Source organism: Pongo pygmaeus, chromosome 7 (assembly GCF_028885625.2).
Source record: "Pongo pygmaeus isolate AG05252 chromosome 7, NHGRI_mPonPyg2-v2.0_pri, whole genome shotgun sequence".
In the NCBI taxonomy this organism is placed as follows: Eukaryota; Metazoa; Chordata; class Mammalia; order Primates; family Hominidae; genus Pongo; species Pongo pygmaeus.
In genome coordinates, this window is record NC_072380.2 from 18,101,635 (window position 1) to 18,129,419 (window position 27,785).

Below are 27,785 nucleotides of genomic sequence, written 5' to 3' on the forward strand. Positions count from 1 at the left end.
TTTCCAATGACTGTTTATTGAGTGTCAGGAACACAACTGTGATTATACAAAATGAAGTGGACACATGGTCTTGCACAAATGGCATACATTTCACAGTTAATCGTGAAGGTTAGAAAGGTTAACAAGTTCTATTAGTAATTTTCATAAGTAGTTTGATTTCTGAAAAATAAAGTAACATAATTTTAGTAACTACTAAAATTTCTTTAAAACTACCTATCAATCTGAAGAACAAACTAAAAACCTGTTTATTACATGAATGCTACTTATGAGAATTTAAAATATGAGTTCACTTCCTATTTTCCACAAGTCTTTGACTTGTTTATGTACTAAATTCACAGAATCTGGGATGCGGTTTTTTAAGTTAGCAACTTCCTTAGGGTTACTGGGAGGTAGAGTAATTATGAAAAAGGGAACACTTCAATTATTGTATAAAAGACTGCTTTGCATACTGATTACTTCTTGAACCCCAAAAAGTGCTATTTAGAGTCAAAGGCCCATTCTGTGCCCATTAAAAGAAATATACAGGTGAATGTCTGTCTCATCCCTCTAATCATATGTAATAAAATTATATTGCCGTCAATAACAGCAAAGATAATGACATATTAATTTTAACAGTAGTTAGAATCAGAAGGAAAAGGCTGTTATACAGAAAAACATACAAATAGTAAGTAAAAGTGAAAAACTGAAGAATGTGGAGTGTTTACTGTTCCGTTACTCACACAGATGTGCTGGATTCAATACCCACGCTGAATCTCCATTTATTCCACGGAGGTGGAGCTCACCATGGTTCGACTGCCCACCAGATCCCCAAATGTCAAAGTGAAACAAAACTCAATGAATTCTAGATGATTGTTTTACTTCCCCTAAAGAAGTATCTGTAAATAAGAAAAATCAACTGATGGGGGGGAAAAAAAAGTCTGTCAATTGTCAACAGATGGAGGAAGACAAGCTTGTGACTCAAAGAGAACCTGCCCTGAGTCTTAGTCTTTGGAAGGTCAGACAGCTGCAGTGTTCGGTCACATGGAGATGGTGTCTTCATGTCTCAGAGGCCGCATTCTGTAGGCCAGATGTGTGCTCACCACCCTATACAAGGGTCAGGGCAGTCCCGCAGGTAAGTTTCGAATTGACCTTTGGTAACATCTATCAAGGTTGTGAATACGGTCAGCTGAAAGAAAAGTTATTTTTACTTTAAGGACGTTTTCAATTCAGAGATGTTCTGATATATATTAGCATTTCTATACTTGTAGAATTTGCTTTAGAAGTTATTTAATATTAAAAAATATAATTATGTTAATATATGCAAAGCATGTTACATAATGTATATATTTATATTACTATAGTATAATCATATAAAATTAGCTATAGTCTCATCAAATAATTAAAGCAAACAACTTCAACAGGATCACTGTTTCAGGTAATGCATATACACAGGCTCAGGAAAGAATCTCCAACTCCTTATAGGAGCTTATCCCTGACAGCACATTGCTTCATCCCCAATGCTTTAGGACTGCCCTAACCCTCCTTGATGCACAGCTGGCAGTCCTGGGAGGCCTGCCGGTGTCCTATGGAGTAAAAACCGTGGAGCTTTGGCTACCCCTATCCTTAAAGCATTTCCAATACAGCGGGGGAAACTGCAGGCACCCAGATCACAAGGCACACACCCAAACACAAGTCACAAGATTGTGACTTGCTCAAAGATGGTATAGGCAAAACGCAAGTATGGCAGGGCCCGTGAACTGAAGGCAGGCTTCCTGTGAGAGCCAGGATGACCCGGATGCTAAAGGCCAGAGGGATTTGTCCTGGCAGGGTAAAGGTGGCATGTTTACTTTAGGGAGAGCTGTGGAAAAGGACCAAGAAAAGAAGGAACAAATGGGATAATTAGGGGGGCATATTCAGAACGTTCAGGGAATGATTGTTAGCGAGTGGTGGGATGATTAGGAAACTTTTTGTATTTTTTTAAATCTATAGTGTAGGGAAAAGATAAACAGATGTAGTAAAGTTTAAGGGAAACCCTAACCCACCAAGACACAGAGCTCTGTCTGAAAATGGACTTCAGGCTTTGTTTTGTTGACATTTAGGTGTTAGTTATATAGTGTGAGATTTTTAATAGATACCAATAAGAGTAAAATGCTAGACTTAATTCAAATGCTATGTAAATAAAGCTATAAACAATACTCCGACCTATCAAGCCTCAGTGATCAATTTCTTTCTTGTATTCCAAAATACAGTTTTAGCCACACAAAAACATTTTTTAATAAAAAATCAGTCCTAAGCTGAACATAACTTCTGTGCTCAAACTGATCAAAGATAACAGAGAAAGATAAAACGTAGGGCCAAATTTTTTCCCTAAAAGGCAAATATACATATAACATTTAAAATACCTTGTTGAGGACAGGTTTTGTTGACAGGACATCATACATGGTTTCAAATGAGATATTCTAAAACACAAGAAAATAGTTTTGTTCAGTAAGTTAAATACAGAAGCCAACAGCCTTATATACACACATGGGTCACTAGAAACCAAGACATTCTTTAATCAACCTCCCCTCCATCCCCACAGTAGAGTTTCCATGGGAGTCACTGTTAGAAACACAGGTAACAGTTTTAATGGATTACTTTCCTCTCTCTCCTTCCCCTTTTTAAATTCTTGCCTGTTTGTTATTCAACTTCAGAGTGGTATCCAGCATTAGAACCAGAAAGGGAAAGTACAGCACAATTTTGCTCTTTAAGTTAAAAAAAAACAAAACAAAAAATCAGTGGAGAGTGGCTAGAGATACTATGAAAAATAGGAGGTTTATAAATTACTTGAAGGCCAAAGAAAAATGCCAGAACCAAGAGAATCTTTCATAGCAACAGTTTCTTTCTAAAGATGACCCTGCAAAGGTACCTCTTGGGTGGTGCGGTTCAGACACATCTTGGCAGGCGTTCTGCGATCATCAAGGAAGAAGGGATGTTTCCAACGGTCATAATTTGTTTGTACCACATACCACCTACCCTGCTTAGCATCGAGTCTAGATACAAAAAGAGAGGTTCCCTCTTAGGCTACATGCCTTAAAATCTGAAGTTTATCAGTGTATGCTTTTGTTTCCACTTCTTTTGCTTTAACAAACCTACTTACTCATATACATCCAATGATTCCTTTCTGTCTCGTGTAATCACACAACCTTCCCCCGACTGGTTGCCTCCCAGGATAAAGTAGGCTGGGGCCAATATCTTGGTCTTGGTCAATAAATTCTTGGCTTCTTCATAACTATACAGAAACATTTAAAAAGAAAAATAAAGCGTTTTATTTTAGTAAATAACTTTATTTATTTTTAAATTTTACTTTAAGTCCTGGGATACATGTGCTAAATGTGCAGGTTTGTTACACAGGTATACATGTGCCATGGTGGTTTGCTGCATCCATCAACCCATCATTTAGGTTTCAAGCTCTACATGCATTAAGTATTTGTCCTAATGCTCTCCCTCCCCTTTCACCCCACTCCCCGACAGGCCCTGGTGTGTGATGTTCCCCTCCCTGTGTTCACATGCTCTCTTTGTTCAGCTCTCACTTATGACTGAGAACATGCAGTGTTTGGTTTTCTGTTCCTGTGTTAGTTTGCTGAGGATGATGGTGGGAAACATTTTTAGATGACTTAGAATGGAAATGTTTAGCTCTGTAGAAACTAAAGGAAAACAAGTATCTAAGGAATGTGTTATTTACTTGTTTTTATTTTTAGAGATGGGATCTCACTCTGTTGCCCAGGCTGGTCTCGAACTCCTGGGTGCAAACGATACTCTTGCCTTCGCCTCCCAAAGTGTTGGGATTACAGGCATGAGCCAACACGGCCAGCCACAATGTGTTTTTTAAAAAAGGATGGTGAGCAATGACACTGGGAAAAGCAATCCCTGACTGTGTATGGTGAACACTGAGATGGGAAGTGGGAATCTTAGGAAGCCCCTCTAATCTGAAGGACAAACAAAGTGGCCTCAAGAGATCATTTTCACCCTCACTGTCCATGCCTTTCACTCAACAACAGAACAAAGGGAAATAATATTACAGTATACAGGACTTAGAGAATAGAAAGTAAACCTTCTTGAAAATTAGGACTATTCAAAATTGAAGTGGGTTATCAAAGAACACTGCTAACATTAAATCTTATTCCCTGGGAAGTATTAAAAACAGGATTGATGCCCATTTATTTGGACGCAGTACTGGCTGAATGAAGGAAAGGCAGTTTTGCTATTGTAAGATTTCTATACCAAGGCAAGATATAACTTACAGGTTAATATGTACTACATTTTGTATTTATTTATTTTGTTTTTTTAAGACAGAGTCTCACTCTGTCACCCAGGGTGAAGTGCAGTGGATTGATCCCAGCTCACTGCAGTCTCTACCTCCTTGGGCTCAGGTGATCCTCCCACCTCAGCCTCCTGAGTAGCTGGGACTACAGGCACGTGTCACCATGCCTGGCTAATTTTTCTATTTTTTATAGAGACAGGGTTTTGCCATGTTGCTCAGACTGGTCTCACACCCCTGGGTGCAAGTCATCTGCCCATCTCAGCCACCCAAAGTGTTAGGATTACAGGCATAAGCCACTGTGCCTGGTCTGTACTACCATTTAAATGAAGATTTTACTGTATGATTGTTCTTTCGTGTGTGGGTGATTTTTTTTCTGTACACCAAAAATATTCACAGGTGCCTTTCATAATGTCAGTATCCCTAGTGCTTTTTAAGTAATTCATTTATTTGCTATAAAACACACAATCTGCACAAAGAAAACATGAATAATTCCACATGAGTGTCAGAGGTTCACCTAAGAAATTCTGCAGTAGTTCCTCAAAGGATTGTTAAGCTGGAGCTTGACAAACATTTTTATTTTTTAATATGAGTAATTTAAAATAAATATTTAATAGTAAAGCAACGAAACACTTTACCTTGTGCTATTTTCCAGAACTGTTCTAGTGAGGAACCCTATCCACATGGCATCTTTCTTTCCCAAAATCCATTCTAGAACACCTGGAAGAGATGAACACAATGTCAGGAACCGGAAGAGGTTACACTATGTAACCAGTCAGGACCCGGAAGAGGCTGGACTAATATAACCAGTCAGGAACCAGAAGAGGTTAGACTTTGTAACCAGTCGGGAACCGGAAGAGGTTGGACTTTGTAACCAGAAGGCACAGTCCAGCCTTCCTCATAAAAAAGCTCTGAGATTCCCATTTCACTTGAGAATGCTCTACTTACCCAGATAACCACCATTTATACTGAAACGTTCATTCAGTGTAAGACTGAACAGTCCCTGAGAAAAAGACAAAGCAACGAAGTCAGAAACATCAACCATGCGCTTTAAGGCCCTGTCGCTCACTGTACTTCGGAGTGGGATATAAAGGCCTAGCTTGGGTAATGGGGAAGGCAAAAATAAATCAAAACCATGCAAGGCTTTTTAAAAAGTTCGAAGCATTTTTGATTGTAGTATGTGAGATAAGTAGGTGGGGTACCACTGGCAACGCTTTTTGGACAGGAAACTGAAGGGCAGAGAATGAATGCCTGACTTGCCTAAGTGAGCGGAAGACCCAGGACTAGAAATCAGATTGTGACTCCGAGCCCTTGACACCCGGCCACATGCTCTTTATCCCAGAACAGGCTCAGAAACCTCCATTTCCTTTCTACTCTTCTCTACCACGAGATCTCATACTGACAAGTACAAGGGGGTGAAATGGGGCTTCATATTCCCTTTAGGTCCTCATATTCTTAGATTTCAACTTTTACGTAACAGTAATAGGACAAAAAGCTACCTGTATAATTATGTAACAACAGACTCCTTACTGGTTTGAATCCTGTTAACATGCCCACATAGCCAGCAAAGCTTGAAGCCTTGAAGACAGTTTTGTTGTTTCTTCGGAAGTCCAAATTCACTGTTAAAGGTTTTAGTTGCTCAGTTATGACCCAGGTATCATTATTTATGTTCCACCTATAAAAGACACGTTTCAGTGACATTTCAGAAACACAGTGATAATAATGATGAACATGATGATGAGGGCCAGGCATTACACTAGGAGCTTTATCTACCGAGTCACCACGATCAATCCTAACAAGATCTTTACAATATGGTACATTTATTCTGTTTTCCAATGATAAAACTGAGGCTCAGAGAAGTCGGGTAACTCTCCCATCATCACACAGCTTATAAATAGTGAGCCTCAGATTCAAACATAGAATGCTAATTACAACATTCTTATTTTTTCAGAAAGGTAAAGATGGACACATAAAATAGAAGAGCATGTCCCTCTTGTCTCAACACTCAAGTAATCCATTTATCTTCACTTATGATCACATTTTGGGTGTGACTTGGGACTTACTTATCATCAATGTAATACAATCTACTCTTCCTACAGAACGAAACAGTTCTGTGTTCTTTTTTTTTTTTTTTTGAGATGGAGTCTGGCTCTGTATCCCAAGCTGGAGCGCAGTGGCACGATCTCGGCTCACTGCAATCTCCGCCTCGCAGGTTCAAGCAATTCTCTGCCTCAGGCTCCCGAGTAGCCGGGATTACAGATGCCCACCACCATGCCTGGCTAATTTTTGTGTTTTTAGTAGAGACGGGGTTTCACCATCTTGGCCAGGCTGGTCTTGAACTCCTGACCTCGTGATCCACCCATGTCAGCCTCCCAAAGTGCTGAGATTACAGGCGTGAACCACCATGCCTGACCCTGTGTTTTTTACTTACCCAAGAAATACTCCAAAATCCATGTTTCTCCCGTGTATTAGATGACCTTTTTGAAGGTAGACAGAAGAGACGTGTAATAGCAGTTAAGATTCTAAATCAAAGCTGGACAATTAATTTTGATTAATTAATTTATTTTTGAGACAGAGTCTCGTTCTGTTGGCCAGACTGGAGTGCAGTGGTGCAATCTCAGCTCACTGCAGCCTTTGCCTCCCAGGTTCAAGCAATTCTTGTGCCTCAGCCTTCCATGCAGTTAGGATTACAGACACGTGCGACCGCACTCGGCTAGTTTTTTTTTTTTTTTTTTGTATTTTTTTTTTTAGTAGAGACGGGGTTTTACCATGTTGGCCAGTCTGGTCTCAAACTCCCAACCTCAGATGATCTGCCCGCCTCGGCCTCCCAAAGTGCTGGCATTACAGGTGTAAGCCACTGTGCCTGGCCTCTAATTTTGATTAATTTATATTCACAACTGTTTCTTCAAACAATAAGAAGTAAGAAACATCCTAATATCCTAAGCCTTCACCAGATGGGACTGTTGTCACTGTCAATCTGCCAGATAACCCCACAAAATCTGAGAGCACGGGTTTCCAGGTAAGATCAGAATATGGGAAAAGGAATCGATGGTCATGTTTTAGTTCACTATCACATGGTTCTACCAGGACAGAGAAATCTGAGCCTCAATAACTGTGATTCATCAAATGTTTCCGTTCAGGCATTGTCCCCTAGAGCAGGACATCTCAAGGGTAAGGTACAGGCAGATTTATACCCAGAGTATATGTCGAAGACCAGGGTGAGTTGACGAAGTTGTCCTGTGCTTTGTACTCTGGGAACCAGTCAGGAAAAATACGGGAAAGTGAGGCTGGTATCCATTGGGTTGCCTGGCTGGGAAAGGATGGGAGAATGTGTGTTCTGGGCCTCAAGAAAAGGACAGCTGTCATGACATACACGAAGATAAGGAAGTACCTCCTGCGAGCACTTCTATCAAATCATGTGGATGGGTATAAGTAGACTATGAGGAAAAGAAGAATGTTTCTAGCCCTGAAACATTTCTTCCAGGTTTTTTGCATGTCTGAAATCAACTTTAATAGGCAGTATAGTAGTCTGAAAATAAGGAAAATTTTCAGTACAATCACAAAAATTTACCAAGAAATAAAAAGCCGTATGCAACACAACACAGAATTTACATAGCAAGCCCAAATTTTAGAAGTTCTAATTTTATTTAGAAGATTTTTCTTTATGTAGTGCTTCATGCTGCCCACCCTCCCTCAGGGCACAATTACCTTTTTTGTCTTCTGCTACTATTGAAGTACAAATGGTAAATAATTCATAAAAAATATTGAATGAAATAATCTCTCCTATGAGAAAAGAAAAGAAAATTTTGTGTTAATATACAGAACCATGACAATGGGAGAAAAATTTGTTTTAAGAAAAAGTTTAAGTGTTTTCATTGTGTGAGTGTGTGCTTTGGCCAGTGGGGCTGTGCTAGAACGGCCGGCTGGATGTGGTTTTCTTCCCCAAACCGGACTCTCTAGACTCAAGATGAAACAAGTCACCAAGGAGGCAGCCTCTGGGCGAGCTGAACATCTGGGCGGGTTGCAGTTGTTCTCCAACATCACGTCCAAAATGTTTATCAACATGCTTCATTTTGAATTTTCTTTTGGGAGCGTGAATATGATCATTTAATACATCTGGCTCTTGGCTGTTTGCTGGAAATATATTTTGCCCAGATTTTTAAAGTGTGACTAAAATTTCTAAAGTGAAAAAGGAGATTCAAGAACTATTAAAATTAGTACAGAGCTGCCAAGAAACTCCATTCTAGGGTATTTTATTTTTTGAATATTTTCCCAAAATGTATAATACTGCTATTTAGCATTTAATTCAAAGGTAGGAACACATTGTATTTCTGTCCCATTTAACATTAACATGTTAAGCTCAACATGTTTTTTTCACCCAAATCCAATGTTTATTTTATTTCCATTAAATTTCTAATTTGGTGAAATTCTAGTTATTTTATTATAAATTTACAATAATTTATAATAATCCTATAAATTTACAATAATTTATAATAATTCTATAAATTTACACCACTTATACATCATGTTATTCTTCTTAATCCATAAGGTATTTCTATTTGGTATTGAGTTGCTAGAGTTCTTTACATAATAAAGGAATTAGACTTGCTTTTCATAAAGGCAGCAAGTATATATTTCCAGTATGCTATCTTTTAAATCATATTTTTAAAGAAGCAGCACACAAAACTAGCCACTTTTGTTGATAAATACTACTGATTTTCACAAATTCTCAATCATCTCTCTTATAAAATGAAGGTACTATTGGCTATTTAAAATAATGACACTACTGCTTTGCTACGTTAAAGATAAGACTTTTGAGGTCGTGGGGAAAATCTTTTTCATTACACGCCATAAAGCTTAAATTGAAATTTTAAAAATAACTTCCCAAACCATCAATATCTAAGAATAATTTTAATGAATGACATGCAAGGCCTTCTCCCTGAAAATAAAAGATACTGCTCAGAGAAATCAGTAACTTAAATAAATGTTGAGAAAAACAAAGTTGGAAGAATTATACTACCTAATTTGAAGACTTACTATAAAGCTTTAGTAACTGAGGTAAAATAGTATTGATACAAGGGAAGACAAAAAGACAAATATGTAAATGAAACTTAATAATAGTTCCCCAAACAAAACAACATATATACTATCACCTGATTGTATATACAGATACACATTGTGTGTGTGTGTGTGTGTGTATATCCATGTATTGTATATTTATATCAAAGACACCACTGCAATTTGCTGAGGAAAGGATAGCCTTTTGAATTAATGGTGTTTAACTAACTGGATATACCATATGAGAAAAACCTGAAGCTTGACCCGTAAGTCACAGTATATACAAAAATATTTCAAAATAGATCATAGGCCTAAATGTAAAAAGTAAACATTAAACATCTAGAAGAAAATATGTAAGCATATATATGACTTTGGGGTAGGCCAAGATTCCTTAAATGGATACAGAGGCACTACTCATAAAAGAGAAGACTGAGATATTAGACTTCACTAAAATTAAAAATTTCTGTTCATCAAAAGACACCAGTAAGAGAATAAAAATGAAAGTCATAGACTGGGAGCAGATATTCAGAATCCATATATCTGACAAAGGGCTTATGTTCAAAGTATGTAAAGAATTCCTTCAGTCTAATTTTTAAAAGGGCAAAAGACCTTCACAAGCCCTTCTCCAAAAGAAACAAAGAAACCAAAAAAAAAACAAGTCAAGTCAATAAACTGTTCAATCTCATTAGTCATCAAGGAAATGCAAATTGAAACTAAAATGCGACACTGTGACACTCAACAAAAAGGCTCAAATAAAGACTGACACTATCAAAAAAAAAAAGGAAAAAGAAAACACTGACACTACCAAGAGAAGAATTTATCAAGTGGAGAAAACTGAAACTCTCATACTCTGCTGATTGTCAACTGCTGGAATCATTTGGAAAACCGTTTGGCAGAATCTACATGGCTAAACATACAATTACTCTATAACACAACAGTTCACTTCCTAGGTATATATCCAGAAAAATGAGTACATAGAACACCCCCAAATGTACTACAATATTTATAACTCCTTTATTGTTAATATCGCAAATCTGAAAACAACCCAAATACTCCGTTGATACAATAGCACACCACCCATAATGAAATACAAGAAATCACACAGGACAGTTCATATTGTTCAGTTCTATTTATACAAAGTTCACAAAGAGGCAAAACTAATCTATGATGACATCAGAATAGTGTTTACTGGAGGAGGCAGTATTTTCTGCAAAGGGGCATGATGGAGCATTGTGGAGTGCTAGGCTCTTCCGTATCTTGATCTGAGTCATGGCTACATGCATGCATGCATTTCTGAAGCTTCACTGAACTGTACACCTAAGACCTGAGCACTTTGCTGTATGTATATCACACCTCAATGGAAACTTATAAAAGAATTTAATTACTTTTTTTTTAAAGCTTCTAAGTGAACTTTACCTAAAGGTATATCAGTAACAGCGGCAATACCCTTCATTTCCTCTTCAAAAGGGCCAGGAAAGTTGCCAAGTAGGCCAGGCTGGAAAACAAATATATTAATAAAAGCATTTAATATAATAATAATAAAATATATACAATATAATATAAACAAATATAATAATAAAAGCATGTTTTGAAATCTAGTTCTTTGACATATCATTTGTTCTAGATACTGCTATCACAATAAGTGATAGGAATTATTTTTTAAAGCATTTTTACATCACGTATTTATAAAAAGATTCTATGTAATACTGAATATTGGGCCCCTATACAGAGACCAGATTCTCAGATTGTTTTTCCTCCCTTATTTTTCCATCATTCTCCAGAGAAGGCAGGAACGAGAGTAATTCCACTTGGATGACCTAACCTGACCCACACCACAAAAACATCATAACAAGCATTCCTTGTCTCTCTGCCCGAATTCACCCTCTAGCCATTGGCATATACTCTTCTTACCATTTCCTTCCCACACTCACAGAGATAAACCTTAACTATTGTATCCATAGCTCTGTGTCATGGTTAATGGCTGATCTTCAGCTAAGATGAAGTAACTGCATTCTTTTAGCAAACCATAGACATTGAGCAAATTCAGTGGTGGACATCATATATTTATTCTCAATGGCAACTACTAACATCTAGACCACAACTTCAGTTCACAGCCTTTTGCTGAGATAATGTGCTTAAAATTCACGAATCTCATTTTTTTAACCAACTTGGTAATTATATGTAATGTCACCTAAACATATTATTTTTTTTTCCCCTAGGAACTCAAAGCATTCCCCAAGTGGAATGTTCCAGCCATTTAACAAACAAATGTGATGTAATGGGTATTTATTAAACACTTATTACATCCAAGCACTATGCTTTATACACAGTATGTCATTTAACCCTTACAACCACCATATGAAATATATATTAGTAATTATTATTCTCCCTGATGAGAAAACTGAGGTTTCATAGGTTAAGAAACTTTCCCTAGGACACACGGCTAGTATGTGACTGATCCAGCCTTAAAACCCAGTATTGTCCGATTCCAAGGCGTGGCACAAAAACACTCTGCAATGTTGCCCTCCCTGATAACATTCAGAGTAGAGGGGAGATTAAGGCATATGGGGAACGTGGGGACCTCATCCTCTTTCGCTCCTGCCAGCATTTTTTGTTTTGAGGAAGTCCGGTAAGTATGAACATAAAGGATAGCCTGAAACAAAAGCTCCGAGAGCATGAACATGAGGGATAATGGGTTTGGTGCTTGGCAGGTACAAGTGTCATAGGGAGGATGTGGCCAGAGCACTCAGCCGCTAGGGCAATGATTCTTGACCACGGGAGATTCGGTAATATCTAAGGACATTTTTGGTTGTCACAACTGAGGGGGTGTTACCAGCATCCAGTGGGTAAGGGCCAGGGATGCTGCTAAACATCCTGCAATGCACATGACAGCCCCACAACAAAGAGATACCCACCCCAGGCTGGGCATCCTGAAATGTAGAGGACAAGCCCACGACAAAGAAACATCCAACCCAGGCCGGGCATGGCAGTTCACACCTATGATCCCAACACTTTGGGAGAACACTTTGGGAGGTTGAGGTGGGAGGATTGCTTGAGCCTAGGAGTTGGGAGACCAGCCTGGGTGACATAGCAAGCCTCCGTCACTACTAAAAATTCAGAAAATTAGCTGGGTGTGGCGGCACGTGACTATAGTCCCAGCTACTCAGGAGGCTGAGGCAGAAGGATCACTTGAGCCTGGGAGATCAAGGCAGCTGTGAGCTATGATCACACCACTGCACTCCAGCCTGGGCGACAGAGTGAGATGAGGTCTCAAAAAAAAAAAAAAAAAAAAAGCTGCCCAACCCCAAATGTCATTAATACCCAAAACTTGCCATCAAGAGCAATGAGGATCCCTTTAACAGTTCTAGGGGCCAGGCCCTAGGTGTTTCATTGGTTCTGCGTAAACAAAAACGGGGCTGAGAAATGGAGTCTTCCTGCATGATCAGGATGAAAATGAAATGGTTTTGTGATTGCACAGAAACACTCAGCCCAAATGAGTTTCAGGGTCAGAGCTATTGAGGAACTCTGCAGAATATGGGGCCAGGCTGAGTATGTCATTTGATCACATCTACAAAAAAAAATCTCTGGATGTCCCTGAGATACTTAAGAAAAAAAACCAAGTCTTCAATAGTGAACTCACATAAAGGGAAGGAAATACGACACTCCCAGATGAAATATGTTTATCTGCCCAATGTCGTAATGTAGTCCCATCCCCTCTTACAAACCCATAATTTGCTATGCTGTTACCCTAATATTACCAATTCCCCAAATTTAAGTCCCTCTGAAGTTCTGACAGTGAGCTAGATTCATGCAGGTTTGCCCAGGTCCCTGCAAAGAGGTTGCTGAATTCTGCCTTTAAATAAATACCAGTGCATTTTCTATGTGCTTAACATTTATTGTGGGAAATAATATTTCTTACCAATTTTTCATCCACCACCTGCACAATTTTTCCACTTGGCACGAATGTATTTATCATATTCTTCAGAGAATTCACTATAACCTTTAGCTGAAAAATAAATAAAATGCTTACTAAAAGACATAATGAAATGCTGTCAAGATTACCTTTTGGCTTACCCATATTATATACATATATATATATTTTTTAAAACAGAGTCTCGCTCTGTCACCCAGGCTGGAGTGCAGCAGCACCATCTCAGCCCACTGCAATCTCCGCCTCCGAGGTTCAAGCGATTCTCCTGCCTCAGCCTCCCAAGTAGCTGGGATTACAAGCGTGCATCACCATGTCCAGCTAATTTTTGTACTTTTTTTTTTTTTAAGACAGAGTTTTGCTCTTGTCGCCCAGGCTGGAGTGCAATAATGGTACGATCTCGGCTCACCACAACCTCCGCCTCCCAGGTTCAAGTGATTCTCTTGCCTCAGCCTCCCAAGTAGCTGGGACTACAGGGATGCACCACCACGCCTGGCTAATTTTTGTATTGTTAGTAGAGACGGGGGTTTCACCATCTTGGCCAGGCTGGTCTCGAACTCCTGACCTCGTGATCCACCCGCCTCGGCCTCCCAAAGTGCTGGGATTACAGGCATGAGCCACCGCGCCTGGCCTAATTTTTGTATTTTTAATAGAGATGGGGTTTCACCATGTTGGCCAGGCTGGTCTTGAACTTCTGACCTCAGGTGATCCGCCTGCCTCAGCCTCCCAAAGTACTGGGATTGATTACAGGCATGAGCCACCGTGCCTGGCCTCGATTAATATACTAATACAGTAAGTCTAATTTTATCTTTAAAGTGAATTTGATTCTCAAATATTTACATGAAGGGAGATGACATAAAGGGAAAGAAACAAAGGTAAAGTTTACAAAAAAAGAACAAAGGCTATAGAGGAATGAACTCTTTTCCTCTGCTGTCACTTAACGTATACAGCAGAAAGGTATCAAAAGCACAATTTTAAACTATTCTGTGGGTAATTTCATGAAGTGTTCTTTTAAAAATACAATAATATTTAATAAAGTTAGAAGTAAAAGATTTAATACAGAATCTTCACGGTCCTTGGGGGGAAAATAAACAAATAAAATAAAAAATATGGCCAGGCATGGTGGCTCATGCCTATAATCCCAGCACTTTGGGAAGCCGAGGTGGGAGGATCACTCGAGGTCAGGAGTTTGAGATCAGCTTGGACAACATGGCAAAATCTTGTCTCTACTAAAAATACAAAAATTAGCCGGCATGGTGGCAGGTGCCTGTAATTCCAGCTACTCGGGAAGCTGAGGCAGGGGAATTGCTTGAACCCAGGAGGCGAAGGTTGCGGTGAGCTGAGATTGTGCCACTGCATTCCAGCCTGGGTGACAGAGTGAGACTCTGTCTCAAAACAACAACAAAAAAATCAATCAATCAATAAAAATAAATAAATAAAATAAAATAAAAAATAAAAATAAAGAAATAAAAGATTTAAGCATCATAGCATACCATTGGTGCCTTGTCAACCATCAATTCATGCCATCTTTTGTAGGGTGGTAAATCAAGATTTATGGTGTACCATGGAACTGGACCTCTGTACCTGTAATGAGAGGTGTATCATCTTGAAATGATGAAAGGGTTTTTTGTGAAGGTCAGTTAGATACATCTATAAGGATATATGAGAGGCATAGTCTTAACAACAGTGTACAATTTGGTTACCCAAACCAAAATTTGGAAAGAAAGTTCATTCTCTACCTAGTGCTTCTAGGTTGAGAACACAATCATAAGTGGTCACAGAAATCTTGGAATAGAATGATCTACTAGGGAAGGTTCATGTGAATTGGTTTTCTATGAAAAAATCAACTATGGCTTAAGAGCTCTAACCTGATTATCACTGACGGGAAATACCTGCCATTTTTTTTCTCCTAAATATCTGCAAAGATTTAGTCTAGGCTCTAGACAATTCTCCAACTGGTTTCCAGTTTCAGAATTCTCTCTCAGAGAATGTAACACTATTGCCCAACCATTGTCTCCAGTGTTGCCTTCAGGAGGATCACCTTCTAAGCCCCAGATGGCAACATATATTATCTTCCCATGATCAGCTTCAAGAACCTTCATGATTCTGTCAGCCATCCTAATCTTCCCTACTATACACCTCTTCTCTTCTCATTTTTCTGTACAAAGTCCAAGCCCAAGCTGTATTCTGTCATATCCTTTCTCTCCAACTTCCTACTCTTTAACTTACGTGCAGTAATTTCTGAGGATAAAGCAACATCCAGTCACTTATCAGTGGAGCTGGGTCATATTTCTGGTGGATGAATTCTACAACTATTTTTGTTGCTATAGGAACATTATTTTCTGGCCCCGGTTACTAAACTGAAATAGCTTTTAAGGGTGTGCCATTTAGTGGTTTATCAGTATAAACCTATGCCTAAAAATAACCATCATCTGTTCCACTGATCTGCTCCTGAGACTGGCAGGGTGACTCTGCTATGTGCCACAATGATACTAGTCTCCTAAATAGAAATGTTATCTAGACTTATGTCCATAGCTGGGGATGGGTTATGACCTAAGTCATGAACTGTGGTTCTATTTATATTTCCACTGTCATAAATAATTACTTGGTTCTCTAAATAATGCTGTGTAACTACGGGCCCTGGTATATGTATGAGGTTTTATGAAACTGCTAACTAGCAGACATTCAGGTTGTGATTTAGACAGAAAAGAAAAGCATACTCAATTTTGGAAACGTACATTTAAACAAAATCATAGTGAACGAATTTTGTTCTTCTCAAAGCATTTTCAAGTTCCCCATTTTCTTAGGAGCTGACATCTACATGAAATACTACAATACTTATATTCTAGAAAAAAGCTTTTCATCACAACAAATTAATTCCATTTCTGACGGACCATAATTTCACATGTAAAATTTTGTCCCACAATTCAGTAAGTAATTATTGTTCCCCATATTATGGGCAGGTGTTACTAGTCTCCCCTCTCCCTTCAAGTGTGCATTTAGATTTCTATGTCTAGTAGCAAAGATAACTCAGTGGCCTGTTGGAGCTATGCGTGTCGTCCCTATGAACTCCAGTCAGCTGCTCCTCACCTCATAACATCCAACCAATCCCAAATCATGCCTCTATATCCGCCATAAATTCCTGATTCTGTTTCAGCCTAGAGTCTTGGGTAGGCTCATGGATCTCAGAGAGGCGATGAGAGGGAATGAACACAACACAACAGACAATGAAGGGATTACAATGAAGTGGGGATGATGAGACCCCACAAACCTCTCTACCATCAAACCTGCGCTAATTAGAACTCGAGAGAACTAGTTTATCTAATAAACCAAATTATTTTAATGACTAAAGCTTAGCCATAATTGCACATTTTACCTCTTGTTAAACAGTTTTCTAAAACATTTCAGTATTTAACTTGTGTGCCTCAATATCCCCATAAGAATAAAAGAGTATCCACCTTATGACAGCACGGAAGACACTATATGAAAAATGCAAAAATAAAAAAAACACTTAGCAGCATTGGTATTCAATCAATGGCAGTTATCACAGTTTATTTTCCTACTTCACCGCACACAAGAAATATCGTTTCATCATTTTTGAGACTTAGTGTTTGCAATGTCCATGCCATTCATAATATCAGCAACATCGCCTGAACCCACATGGCTACCCAGGTGGCATGGAAACTAGTCCAAGTGACACAACACACACATATACAAATAAGAGAGCAAGTGCTAGGCACCCCGTGAGCAGTGGGAAAGAAATGCTGAATAGGACTCAGATGGATTCAGGGGTGATCTGGCTATCAGTTCCTTTATCTCCAGCACTGATTTGACTAGTCATGCTGGCCAAACAGGTTCTTTTTCTTTCCTCATATTTGCGCACGGATGCTGCCCAAATCTACGCACTTAATTGAAAAGGATGATCTCAAAGGAACAGGACGTCTGTTTGTCATTCAAAGGTACACAAATACCACACTTATCTCCTAAATCTCAAGATCCATTGATAGAGTTGAGAGAGGAGAAGGATAAGAGCAAAGCTGAGGCTTTTTGTGTAGGAAAGCAGGCTAGTGAGGTAAAAAGAAACCTAGCGAAAAAATGAAGGCAAGGAAAGAAGCATACACGTTATGTCCATGTATACATGTGTATGTGTTTAGGAGTATATATGTATGTATACATGTGGGTATGTATGCACATATGTTGACACACACTCATATGCACATGGCAATAAGGAATCAGTGAAATGCCCAGTCAGGAAAGGTTTATGGTTTGCAGGGCATTCAATTTATAGACACATGTAAAGTGCACCTAAACGGGAGTAGAAACGGCCTCAAACATGGAAGGCACCTCATTAAATGTTCAATGAATCGGGGCAGTGAGACCAGCAGAAAGACATAATCAATCAGTAAGGCAGACATGTCACTGAAGGCCAGAATGATGCCAGTGATGACAGAAAAGAAGACTTTCAGACAGCAGGCCATTGAAGAAAGAGCTGGAATGAACACTGGCCCCAAACAACATCCAAACTGGTTACCTCTAAATTGCTTCCTACCAAATACTGGCCTCTTTCTACATAAAGGCGAGTAAGTCAAAAGAATTTAGTTTATTACAGTTTCACGCTATCTGGGACAGAGGCTATTTAAAATACATCGTTTAGACAACAGCAGTACAACGTAAGTAATTTGGAACGTTGCAGAAACTGAAAATGTCATCTTGATATCACTAGATAGAGTTGTACTGTTTCCCCCTACAAACAGCAGGCTACTTTCAGTGAAAGGGCAGTGTAGGAGAAAAAGATCACCACTCCCTATACCTGTTCCTTCTTTTCTCTGTTCTGTACCCTCTGGGTCTGTGAGCTGTTATTATGGCTTTCTCACAGGCTCATTTAAACACTGAGGATTTGGAAAGACCAAAATCTAGACTAAAAATATTAATGTTAAACACACTGAATCATGACATTGGTCTTCCTCTTAGGTGTTCCAATCCTGTTTTATCCTCGACAGCTTTGTCGTGCCAAGGTTTATTTTGAGAACATTTCACATATGAGGTCCTATGCTTTTTTGTTACAATATAATTTGGTGGTTTATATCCAGGCACCATAGAGAATCACAGGTCATTTCAAATACAGCCCTTACATTTGTCAAAGATGAGAAAAACACTTCGTGGTAGACAGGAGAATTTAGTGGAGAATGAAAATCCTTTTCTTTTTTTTTTTTTTTTGAGACGGAGTCTCATTTTGTCACCCAGGCTGGAGTGCAGTGGTGCGATCTCAGCTCACTGCAAGCTCCGCCTCCCATGTTCACACCACTGTCCTGCCTCAGCCTCCTGAGTAGCTGGGACTACAGGCACCCGCCACCACGCCCGGCTAATTTTTTGTATTTTTAGTAGAGACGAGGTTTCACTGTTAGCCAGGATGGTCTCTATCTCCTGACCTCGGGATTCACCTGCCTTGGCCTCCCAAAGTGCTGGGATTACAGGCGTGAGCCACCGTGCCTGGCTGAAAATCCTTTTCTTTCCGATGATTTTGATAGTCTAGCGACAGGCATTTGAATCAGAAGATATTTTCATATTTGTCCAAGTTCTCAGCCAAATGCATAATACACAAATCTGAGAAACAAGCCTCTGTCTCGGAATGGAAAACATAACTTAAGATTTTATTCACTATCATTAGTTTATGAGCAATTATTACATACAGAAAAAACTTCACAAAGGTCAAAGGCAGTTTTCATCATCTGATGTTTACTCACGTTGGTCCTGAAGGAGGATAGGTTGATTTTCTGCAGTCCTCTGTCCACTAAAAAGCAAAGAAAATGAAGTTTCAGAAAATAACAAATGCTTGCTAATGGAATAAGCAATTTCAAAAGTAGTTAACAATCTGTGAAGACAACATCAAGTCTGATTTTGCTGTTTTATACCATTTCAATGCCTCTTAAAATAAGTTTTTTCCTTCCAAGAAAACTTCTAAAATCCTAAACCATTAAGTGGATTTTCAGTTTCAATTCAATTTGCAAAAGTGCTAGGTGTTATAATTTGGCTCTAATATTGCAAATATATAGAGTAACGAACAAATATAACAAAGTAGATGGAAAATGTTTGTGTTAGAGAGGGTGACTTAGCACTAAAAGTAAATGACCTGATAGGATGTATTATGTGAACTTATCAGCCATGTGTATTGCAACCTGTCCTGGGATTTGCCTCCCAAACCAGATTTTCAGGGCACACAGCACAGGGCCCTTCATCATCTTTCCGTAACTTACCATCCCAGCCTCATCTCCTGACACTCCCCTTAGTATTTATAGCCATATGCAGGCACTTCCTGTCATCTCTCACCCTTCCATGCCTGTGCCTGTGCTATTCCCTCTTGCTAGAATGCCTTTTCCCTACCTGGTGAACTGCTGGTTCTAACTTCCAAGATTCAGTTCAAGCATTTTCTTTCTTGTGAAGTCTTCATCTATCTTCCATATGAAAACAGTCATGCCCTCCTTTATACTCCCACAGCATTTGTGCACATGCTTGTCAACATGTTTATGACAATGCTTTATAATCATTTGTTTGTGTTCCTCGTCAATACCAGACTCTGTGCTCCTTGAGGTGAGGACGGCCCCCAACACTGAGGTCACTGCCTGAGACAATGAATGAACAGACTCTTTTACGGGGAGTTGTCCAAGCTTAGTGGCAAAATGGAATCTTCTCCTAAACTTATCAAAAAAAGCCCACACAGATTTATGATTCTTTTGTTACTCATTCAACATATCAAGTGTCTTTATCTCTTTTCCTCTGGAGAACCAGTTCTGTGAAAGTTAAATAATTGTTTTAAAAAAGTACAAATCCAAAATAAGATAAAGTAGAGTAGGTAAGAAAACTCTTGGAACTGTAGCTTGAGCTCAGAAAACTCTTGGAACTGTAGCTTGAGCTCAGAAAACTCTTGGAACTGTAGCTTGAGCTCAGAAAACTCTTGGAACTGTAGCTTGAGCTCAGAAAATGTATCTGATGCAAAGCTGTGTAAGAATGGAGGTCTAGCATCTTGTTTTAACTTTTGGTAACAATGGGAATATATAAAGTAGGTTGACATTACCTGTGATTCAAACACTAGCGTCAAATTTGCCTTACCACACTGTAAGTTTCTCATAGATGTGTGGCTCTGTCTTGTAATTTTGGGTTGAATTCATTAAGAAACAATATCAAGTCTGTAGCAAAAGCTAATTACCAAAGCCATTCGTCTTCAATAATAGTGGCTGCGGGCAGCTCTTGTTTAGAAAAACTTCAGTCTCAACTGTGAACTCAAAGACTGCAAAACTTTATAGCTAGCAAGCTATCTAATGGCCCTGTCACAAGAGACATCAGGATATCCGGCCTCTATTTCTGATAAAAATTCACAGAAATGATGATGGTTATATCCACAAGAGCAAATGAAGTTCATGGTTTATACTGCTGGTTCAATAACACATGTGAGATTCCAATATTTTCCACAAAGTATCTGAAAAGGAATACTATAATAAATAACCATGAGCTTTAAACATCTTGCATGTTCACAAGTTTTGTGAGTTTGCTCAACTCAGCCTTTTTCTACTCACAAATATTTTTACCACTGTCAATTTTTATACATCTTAGCAGATTCCATTCCAGGTTATACTGAATCATTATTTTCTCAACTTCTTTGAAAACATCCATGCCTATAGTTGTTTTATACAGATGATTCAGAGGCTAACTCTTCAGTCACTTCAAACTTGGCACTGATCATCTAATAAATATCAACAACTGATCAGTTATCGGTATGTTGAGAGTCAAGAAAAATCACTCAAAATCACATGCCTTGTTCTTTAATTGATATTGATGTTCCTCCCAAAGTCCAGGAAAAGGGTTCTCATTTAATGACACATAAAATAATTTCATTTTCCCTGGACACAATACTTCTGCTGCTACAATTGAATACAATTTAGTAAACCCACCATTGGTAAATGGCTTTCCTTATTTTGCTAATAAATGAGCTACTTAAGAGACTTATTTGGGTTGCAGCTTAATTTTACTTTGTAAAATTCGTAAATAAATTCTGCTGTGAGGAGATACTCCGTTTTATATTTTCTTGTTTATCTGACCATTGTTTTCCTATGAGTTGGGAATACTGTGATGGGTACTTAACCCAAATGCTTAATTTTATAATCATGTTGTGGACGTAAGACCCTGCTCCATTAGTGACTTGCAGAAAGTTACACAGCTGTTGACAGAATCAGAGTCAATGGCTTTCCCTGCTCTATCAAACAGCTTCCCACAGAGATAATAAAACCAATGCCTCAATTTAATTCCTAACAGAATAATCTGCGCTTAGTTCAGGGCTTCTGATGATCACTAGAATCAACTTGGCAAATTAAGTGAAATGTAATGACTCCTATCCCTCCCTAATAATTACATTTGCACGCCCTGGGTTCCAAAGCCAAAATAAACATCAAATTACAGGCACATTTCTTACTAGACAACTGTGAGCAAACTTGAAAATGCTCTGTCTAGTATTAGGAGAGAATGTGACCTGCCCCAGAGGTAAGAACTAAAGAGCAAGCTAGCAACAATACATCTGGGAGTCTGAGGTTGATAACCACTCTTGGTTTCAATAAACAAACGTGAAATTGGCATAGAACCTGGCTGCAAGAAAATAGGATAAATGTGAGAGAAAATAAGAAAGTTAGCAGCTATGAGACTACAGTATTTCAGGGGCTCACATGGCATGAATGCCTAAGTCATTTATGCAAAAAGTTTAGTTTTAGGGGTAGGGTAGAAAAAAGAGCTACTTCCTGCCCCTCAAAAAATAATTCTACAGGGAGACACAGCTTCAAAACCCAGGAGTAGCCCTAAAACAGAATTATAATGAATTTATTTAATGTTAAAGTTTCTTACTATCCCCAAGTTTATACACAGTTTAATAACAGACAACTCTATTAAGGTAGGTAAAAACTTAAATAGATGATAGGTAAAGATTAGAAACAGATAATAGGAAGAGAGATTATGTGGTCTGGATGGTATACTATGTTACACCCTATCACAGGAAACAAAATCCAACTTAAAATCAATTCTCTCTAACCCTCTCCCCACAGTACCTCTCTTTCTCTCTCTCTCCCTGCCCTTCCCTACCTTTCTCCCTGCCCCCCAGTGGTCTCCTAAGAGTGAAGATAAGTGGTAAAAATCTGATATTTCAATGCATTTGAAACTCTCTGGGCCAGGCATGGTGGCTCATGCCTGTAATTCCAGCACTTTGGGAGGCTGAGGTGGGTGGATCACCTGAGGTCAGGAGTTCAAGACCAGCCTGGCCAACATGGCGAAACCTGTCACTACTAAAAATGCAAAAATTAGCTGGGTGGCATGCGCCTGTAATCCTAGGTACTCGGAAGGCTGAGGTAGGAGAATCGCCTGAACCCGGGAGGTGGAAGTTGCAGTGAGACGAGATAGTGCCACTGCACTCCAGCCTGGGAGACAGAGCAAGACTCCATTTCAAAAAAAAAAAAAAAAAAAGAAACTCTGGAAAGTGCTTTTAAAAGACTGCTTGGGTTAGCAAATTCTCTAATTTTTCTGGTTATTTGATAGAAACTTAAGCCTCTTTGAATGTCCTCCCCATTCATTAAGAGAAATTAATTACAGAGCTACTGAACATAACATTCTTAAAAAAACAAAAATATAAAGAGAACATTATTAAGGTTTCAATGAAAGCTCCATAACCTTAAAAAATGGCATAACTTGTACAGTTCCTTAAAATATTTGAGCCCGAAAGAATTAGGAGACCCTCAATGAAATAATGTATGCTTCGAATAATGAATTTTAAAAGTCCAGAAAGCCCTTGTGTGCTTGTCTTATTGAAATACTAAGAAAGAGACAATGAAAGATAATCTAAGATTACATACCTCATGTCAGTGTTCATACCCATCAGAAGCCAAACAACTCTAGCAAGACAATTTTTCATTCATTCAATTCTTGAATTCATCAACAACTATTTTGCAGACAAGTTTTTCCTATAATGTCCTCTTATGTACAACTCAGCAGAAACACTGAATACAAAGAGGCATGTTTCTCACGTGTATAACAATTCACATGAGCTTGAAAATGTTTTCACTTGTCTTCTGGGCTTTGATGGGATGGCATCCTAATACGCTACTGATACTTAGGTCAAAGGAATGTGAATAAACCCTCCATGAGAGGAAGGACCTCATCTATCTCATTGGCTGACGCATTCCCAGCATTTAGGAGTCTGGCACATAGTAGGCAAGCAGTATTTGTTGAATAAGTGAATGGATTACACCTGTGTGTTCCTTCTTTGGGAGAAGTAGGGAAAAGCAGATGAAGTGCAATAAATTCCTAGGCCAGACGGGGTCTATGAGATTTCCGGCAACTGCGTGAAAATTATTGCTAAAGCTGATTCAATAGCTAATGTCAACAATGTTGACATATGCTGTTAACTTGTATGAGAAGCTGATGCATAAAAATGAGTTTACAAGTTTACTTCGGCAATTAATTACTAAGCCATTATGTTTCATCTTCGCACATCTTATGAAGTGGGTCAGACTTATTACGCAGAGCAGCCATCTCTCCCCTCTAGTTCCTTTCCTGCCAATCACCCTTAGCCTACTGCAAGCTATTTTCTGCCCGCAACACTGCTCTAGCCGAGGTGACCAATGACCTCCAGTTGCCCAATATCATAATACTACTGACATCTCAATAATATTCAACATAGTTAACCTGTCCCAGTCTCTTCCCTGAGCTTCCTGTTCCACTTACTCTCCTGTTTTTTTGTTTTTGTTTTCTGTGACGAAGTTTCGCTCATTGCCCAGGCTGGAGTGCAATGGCACGATCTTGGCTCACTGCAACCTCTCCCTCCCAGGTTCAAGCAATTCTCCCGCCTCAGCCTCCTGAGTAGCTGGGACTACAGGCGTGAGCCAGTATGCCCAGCTAATTTTTGTATTTTTAGTAGAGACAGGGTTTCTCCATGTTGGCCAGGCTAGTCTCAAACTCCTGACCTCACGTGATCTGCCCACTTTGGCCTCCCAAAGTGCTGGGATTACAGGCATGAGCCACCGCACCCAGCCTGTCCTGTTTTAACTTTGGCAATTTCTCCTCTTCTTGACACATACATGTGCAAGTTACTTAGCCTTTGCCTAGTTGTCTTTTCTTCTCTTTCTCTATCCTATTTCTAGGTGAGTTCATCTGCTCCAAGGGCTTCAAATATAATATCATTATGCCAGTGACTCTTAGTGTCTCTCTTCTGAGTGCCAGTCCGAGTGGCCTGCTGGATGTCTCTCTGCCACCTGAAATTTAACATACACCCCAAATGAAAATGATCCTCATTCTTTAGCCCCCAAGCTTTCCCCTCCCCATGTTCCTTGGAACTGATGCCACCATTCGCCCAGCGAAGCACTTCAGCAATGTGTAGGTCACGCTGACACCTCACTCCCTCATCCTCACCCAATGATTCCTTCAGCTCATTCACCCTCCTGATTTTTTTCTAGAACATCTACTTCTCTCCCTCACCCCTGGTGCCACATCCTTCAATGCACCCTGTTTTATTTTCTGGACTAGTCTCCTCATATCTACCCTTGCTGCCCTCCAATCCAGACTCATCTTTTTAAAGTAAAAATGTTATCTTGTCTAAAACTATCTAATGGCCTCCCATTGGCTGGTTCCAGATCCTCCCATTTTTTAGGATAAATTTCTGAATCCTTAATAAGAGTCTATAGAGCCCTGGATGATGTCATCTGGCGCTATCTCTCCAGACATTTCTTGTGCCACTGTCTTCACCACCATCTCTTAATAGACTCCTAAAAAATTCAATAATGAAGAATAACTCAGGAGGACCTTAACACATGAATATTGTGAAAAGCCTCAAAAACAAACACACAAAAAATCCTTACAGATGTTCTAAATCAACCGACTTGTTTCCAATTTAAAGCTGGTTCTCATTATTAATATTTATAGAAAGTACTTTTGAAATATCTTTTGTTACCATGAGGCTCTAGTTTATTATATAATGACTCCAACTGAAAAACTGCTTATTCTTCTCAGAGAATGAAGTCACTGAACTTCTGTAAGGTTCTGAAGGTCCTCCAGTCCATGGATCCCAGGATTTTCCAGGCCAGTAAAAAAAATTAATGAGGCCTTGGTACAGGACGGTCCAAATTTTTATTCTGCCAAATGGAGACGTTAAAACAAAACAAATTCCATGCACATAACATCTACCTCTGCCGTTAATTTTTAAGAACATGTTAGCAACAATGAAAACTTGAAGTCCATACAGTCAGACTAAAGATTAACATTCTAAATTAATAATTTTAGTTTTGCATTCTTATTTTTCCAGTTTCATTGAAAACCTGTGAAAACAGCTTCCCAAACTGACACCAGTGGCCAGACTAGACTTTGATAATCGCTGTTCTAGATAAGAACTATTATATCCATTGAGAGGTTGTTGATTCTTCTTCTGAAAATAGCTCTCAAAATACTTTTGCTAGAATAAATAAAGCTATTGAGAAAGAAGAAAAAACAGCCTCCAACACCTGAAACTGCTCTGAGTCCCATAGCTATCCTTCAATATTATTACAAGCCGATCTGACACTCACAGCCAGGTAAGCTCTGTTTTCCTCCTGGACATCAACAATCTCACAGATACCTACCTCGGATAAGATTATTCTGAGACATGACACCATAAGACAAAGCAATGCCACTTGAGGATTTTGTCTAAGAACAGACAAAAACAAGGGCACCTGCAACGCACAAAACACCAAACATCCCCTTCTCTTGCTAAACAGAATGGCTGTTCCTTCTTTACTCAGTCATAGAATTGCCCCACCTTCTAACAGCATTCTATCTACAGCAAAGCCCGGTTCCTCAGTCTTACCCCAAATCATGCAACCAAAGTTCAAATTCTGTAACAGGTTTTTTTCTATAACCTACCGTCACTCATGGTGTGTGTTCTCCTTTGCCTCAAAGAACACTAAACCCAATTTGTTCAGCTCATGGTGTGTTCCTGGTGGTCTTTGAATGAAGGGCCTGACAGTATCAAAGTATCAAATTCTTTCAGAATTCCCAAAATACCAACTACCCTCAAGCAAATTAATTCCCTACCCACAATAGAGCAATTTTATTTTAAGGCCTTTCAATAGTGTCCACATATATCTTCTGTGTATTTTCCCATTACAGGAAAAACTGTATATACTACTCTGGATTCTACTTTTATCTGCTGAACATTATATCAATTTTAATGGCTAAATCATATCCCACCATGATTTTAAAGAATTTCTCCTTACAAGTGTAAAAGAAGAGAATGTACATCTTGCTTCCACTTTCAATAACCTACCTAAACTATTCAAGACCATCACTATCTAGCCTCAGGCCAGACGCGCCAGGTTCCTACTTATCCGATCTGTTGGCAAAGACAAACGCAGTCTGATTGCTTTATAAAGAAATGAATTATGAAAGAGTACTGGGCGTCAAGAGGCTCAGGCGTTACGCATGTTCAGTAAACAATAGTGTAACCTCTGGCTAAGTATTTTCTCACTCTAGGTCTACTTCCTCTTCTATAAAATGAAAGAGTCACGCTCGTCCCTCACTGTCTCTTGCAGTTAGGAAGTCCGTAGCCCTGTGACTTGCTCGTGGGAAAGAGCCACGGGACAGGCGATCCCATGACTTGGGTGCAAAAGGCCACAGGGGGCCCTCTGGGGCCTGCTCTGGGCTGCTCGCACCGCCCAGGCTTGGGACCACTCAGCGTTTCCCAGGGCCCTGCAGTATCCTGAGCTGAGCTCCTGAACTTCTTCGGGAGAAAGCACCTGACCATCAGGCAGTCTGTCCTTGATTGAGTAATGCACACAGGTCCACCGGAACATTTTATTTAAACACTTCAAAATGTTTTATTTTGAAATGTTTTATTTGAAGTGTTTATTTTATTTAAACACTTCAAAATGTAACCAGCCTGGAACTGGTTATTCAAGTTCACTCACTCAAATTTGAGAATGTGCGAATCACACCCAGGTATCCTGCAGAGATTAGGATTTCCTTTAAAGGTGTTCTAGTTGCAGATAGCACCGAATCTACCGAGGACGGGGTTCGCCAGCCCGCTCTGCACCCACACCCCTGTGCATGAAACCACAGACCCCCTTAAAGACGCTGCCCAGCACGAGGTGTTCCTTGTACCCACTCGCGCCGCCACACCTGCGCCTCCATCCGCGCCCGCACCTGCACGCCCCTCTCCGCGCCTCGGCTCAAGCTCACTCACCGGCGGCGCGTGCTGCGCGACGGCACAGCTGACGGCGGCAGCCAGGAGGACTAAGGCGACGCGACTCCGGCCCAGCATCGCTCCAGCAGCCAACGCCACTCCCCGGACTCCAGCAGAGGCAAAGAAAAGCCGGCTGGGCCGGGGGCAGGCCACGCCCCCCTCCGTCGCGTGACCCGCGACCTGGGACCGCACCATTCCAGGCAGTGGGGGGAGCGCTCGGAGGAGGCGGGACTGGGAGGAAAGGACGGGGCTTTTCAGTGCCATGAAAAGGGTGGCGTAGA

The 27,785-nt window shown here is 39.7% G+C and overlaps 1 protein-coding gene across 1 annotated transcript; it reads right to left on the minus strand.

Annotated features, from left to right (window-relative positions):
• ASAH1 (N-acylsphingosine amidohydrolase 1) lies at positions 1–27,785 on the minus strand. The gene is made up of 14 exons (XM_054499645.2): positions 27,505–27,785; positions 19,010–19,056; positions 14,759–14,849; positions 13,257–13,343; positions 10,754–10,832; positions 7,988–8,062; positions 6,711–6,756; positions 5,810–5,954; positions 5,228–5,282; positions 4,918–4,999; positions 3,119–3,250; positions 2,888–3,011; positions 2,382–2,438; positions 1–1,165 (listed from the first exon to the last, which is right to left on the minus strand). Exons 1-14 carry the CDS (start codon positions 27,766–27,768, stop codon positions 1,076–1,078), a joined length of 1,374 nt encoding a protein of 457 aa, XP_054355620.2. The 5' UTR covers positions 27,769–27,785; the 3' UTR covers positions 1–1,075.